Source organism: Microtus ochrogaster, chromosome 5, assembly GCF_000317375.1.
Source record: "Microtus ochrogaster isolate Prairie Vole_2 chromosome 5, MicOch1.0, whole genome shotgun sequence".
NCBI classification, from domain to species: domain Eukaryota; kingdom Metazoa; phylum Chordata; class Mammalia; order Rodentia; family Cricetidae; genus Microtus; species Microtus ochrogaster.
The window spans coordinates 31,499,558-31,503,240 of NC_022012.1; the positions used below are offsets into that span (position 1 = coordinate 31,499,558).

At 40.8% G+C, this 3,683-nt stretch overlaps 1 protein-coding gene across 1 annotated transcript; it reads left to right on the plus strand.

Moving 5' to 3' along the window:
• The first annotated feature begins 816 nt into the window (after window positions 1-816).
• Window positions 817-1,747, plus strand: LOC101996942 (olfactory receptor 8B4). The gene is given in 2 exon segments (XM_013346228.1): window positions 817-1,563; window positions 1,565-1,747. Coding segments are annotated over 2 exon segments (927 nt in total). The 5' UTR covers window positions 817-819.
• The last annotated feature ends 1,936 nt before the right edge of the window (window positions 1,748-3,683 follow it).

The following is a 3,683-nucleotide window of genomic DNA, read 5'->3' on the forward strand; positions in this document are numbered from 1 at the left end:
TGCAGCTGAACTTTAGTCCATTCCTTGAACACTTCAGAGAATTTGGGTCCGAGAAAACTCAGTTTATAAACATCAGGAGAATAAGAAGAGTGAACATCCATGACCGTCAGATTCTGAATAATGGAAAAAGCTATCACATAAAGCCCTGCACTGAGAGAAACCAAGGAGAATAAAGGAAAGTTCTGAATTTTGTCCTTTCAGATGGTTTTGCTCGAAACATGTACACAAGGTTGCTAGAAAGCATTGATCACTCTTATATCTTCAACACTGACTCCGGTGCAAGGTAAGTAAAGAGGTTTGGAGGAAGAAGGCAGTATATACAGAGATGGTAGGGAAGATGTTGGGCTAGGCAGGAACTTTGTATGTGGGAGAGAGAGAGAGAGAGAGAGAGAGAGGGAGAGAGAGAGAGAGAGAGAGAGAGAGAGAGAAAGAGAGTCATGCAGGGCATAGGTTTTACAGATCTACATTTAACAAAGGCTGGGTTGTACTCTTGCATCTTGAGTTATCTTTTTGAGAGTCCATGGGTAATCAATTGAAGTCATTGGCTTCCTCATCTATTAGGCAAGAACAAAATTCTTGTAGTCCATGAAAACAGAGAAGCTTGAATTTTCAATCATCCCAGGGGAAATGAGCTACTGTCAGTCAAACTATTAATGGCTAAGATGAAGAAAAGTGTAGATGAGGGAGGAGAGGACAAAGAGAAGAGGGCACACACACATGCTGACTTATCCTCCAGAGCCTTTCTCCATTGTGCATGCTTATGCTTGTCATCTTCTGTGTGTTTTCTTTCACTTCCCCAGGGCAACTTATCAGAAGAGAATGACTCTGAGAAACAGCTCTGTGACTGAGTTTATCCTTGTGGGGTTTTCAGACCAACCAGCTCTCCAGCTACTCCTCTTCCTCTTCTTCTTAGTTATTTATGTGCTCACTGTGGTAGGCAATTTGGGCTTGATCACTTTAATTGGGCTGAATTCCAGCCTTCATACACCAATGTACTTTTTCCTTTTCAACTTGTCCTTTATAGATTTCTGTTATTCCTGTGTGTTTACCCCCAAAATGTTGAATGATCTTATTTCAGAAAATGTTATCTCCTATGTGGGGTGCATGATTCAACTGTTTTTCTTCTGTTTCTTTGTCAATTCTGAGTGCTATGTGTTGGTGTCAATGGCCTATGACCGCTATGTGGCCATCTGCAACCCTCTGTTGTACACAGTTGCCATGTCTCCTAAGGTATGTACTCTGCTGATGCTTGGTTCCTATGTGATAGGCTTTGCTGGGGCCATGGCCCACACTGGAAATATGCTGAGACTTAATTTCTGTGCTTCCAACACTATCCACCACTATCTCTGTGAAGTTCTTCCCCTCCTACCACTCTCCTGCACCAGCACCTACTCCAACAAGCTTGTGTTTTTTATTGTGGTTGGGATGGTCATCACAGTATCCAGTATCAGCATCTTTATCTCTTATGCTTTGATCCTTTCTACCATTCTTAGGATTCCTTCTGCTGAGGGCAGATCCAAAGCCTTTGGCACATGTGGTTCCCACGTAGTTGCTGTTGCTCTTTTTTTTTGGGTCAGGTGCGTTCACCTATTTAACAAATTCTTTCCCTGGGTCAATGGAAGAGGGAAGGTTTGCTTCAGTATTTTATACCAATGTGGTTCCCATGTTTAACCCACTGATCTATAGTTTGAGGAATAAAGATGTTAAAATTGCTCTAGATAAAACCGTGAAGAGAGTGCTCTTCTGATGGATCTGGTGGTATCATTGGCAATTAATTCCCAGTAATCATGAAGACTAGCTTTCATGGCACCAGAAGACACCATCAAAACTTCCAAAAGAGGCTGGGCGATAGTGGCGCACGCCTTTAATCCCAGCACTCGGGAGGCAGAGGCATGCGGATCTCTGTGAGTTCGAGACCAGCCTGGTCTACAGAGCTAGTTCCAGGACAGGCTCCAAAGCCACAGAGAAACCCTGTCTCGAAAAACCAAAAAAAAAAAAAAAACTTCCAAAAGAGAATCAAGTAACAGTACTATTCAATTATGATGTCTATGTACCCTATTAATGAGCAGCATGGCACAGTAACCTTAAGAATCCAGTAGTGGCATGCATGCCTTGCTGGTAAACAGCAACTCTTCTCTAATTGTACTTATGGCCATGCCTCATACTGGCAACCTAGTTAACTACTCAGTGCTAGCGAAGTCATGGTTGTTAGAGGAGACTATATAATCATTAATTTACTGAACCAGCTAACCCCTAACAATAGTCTATAAACACTTGTCCTTATACCCACAGATAATGTAGCATTTGCCCCTCATCAAGAAAACTTCCCTTTCCAACAGATGAAGACTGCTACAGAAAGCCACAACCAATAAAAAGGCAGAGTTCTGGAGCTCATTCCCAGTGGGTAGATATATACTACACTCCCATCTAAGGCTCAGGAAACATTGAGGAAGTGGAAAGATTGTAAGAGCCAGAGGACAAGGGAGTTTGCCATGAAATTGTAACTCCTAGAAATATTAGAAGCTACATGCATAAGTCTCGCTAACATGATTGCCCAAATATGAACTGAACAAGAATGACACCAGTAATCAAACCACACTGAATGGAGAAAAGCCCATGATGCCTCAACCCAGAAGCAAGAACTAACTATAGGCAACTGAGGAAGAGATGGCCTTCTCCATGGAAAAGCACACTAGTCAGTGTCCAGTGCTAAATGTTCAGCCCTGAAAACATACATACAGGTTATATTTAGGAATTTATATGTATACACATATACACAGTCATACAATAACAGTTAACGAAAATAGGGCCATTAATTTGAAGGAGAGTGCTGAGAAGCATATGGAAGGGTTTGGAGGGAGGAAAGGGAAAGGAGAAATGTTGTAATTAAATAAAAATTTTAAAATAGTTAATCTGTTTTCATGTGGATAAAGAAACAAGAAAGTCAATCACTATTGTCAGCAATGAGTAGGCACAGGGGAGAAGTGAGGTCTTGAGACCCAAGGAGAAAGCAACTTTATGAAGTAAATATATAAAGTTCAAGAATAACTTTTCCTGCATTTGGTTTCTTTTGGCATTGGAATGAATGGAGTGAGAGCATTGACTTGGGTCTTTGGAAAAGGAGTCCCTCCATCCCACAGCATCTGAAATGTGGAACTGTTCTTGATTCTTACAATAGCCAGTTGAAAGTCATCAATAGCTCCTCCAGAAAACTTACTATTTCATAAACACAGAAGGCTATGAGCTGATCATAGGTCTTCTTGTTTGATAGTTTTATTTCATGATGAAGAATTTTTATCTCAATTATCAAGAATGGGAACATACAGGGACTGCTGATTTACAGTGGCAGCTGGTGTCAGATGACCCAGAGAGAACTCTGCCAAGACCCAAGTCTGTCATCTCATTATTTCACCTCATGCTGATTTTCAGCAAGGCCATTTATTTTTTCACTTAAGAGAAAGTGAGTTAAGATTCTTCTGGGTTTTATCTTTGGTCTACTTTCTTGTCTATTTGCAGTGTCTCTCCAAGTCACATGATTTTCATAGTCACCAATGTGATGCCAACTTTCTAATATGTAACTCTGACCCCGACTGTTTAATATGTAATGAGTTTTAAATTAAAAGCATGAAAAGGCTATCAACATGGATGCAAATCGAGGTTTTTCTACTAGTCAAGGAGTGATA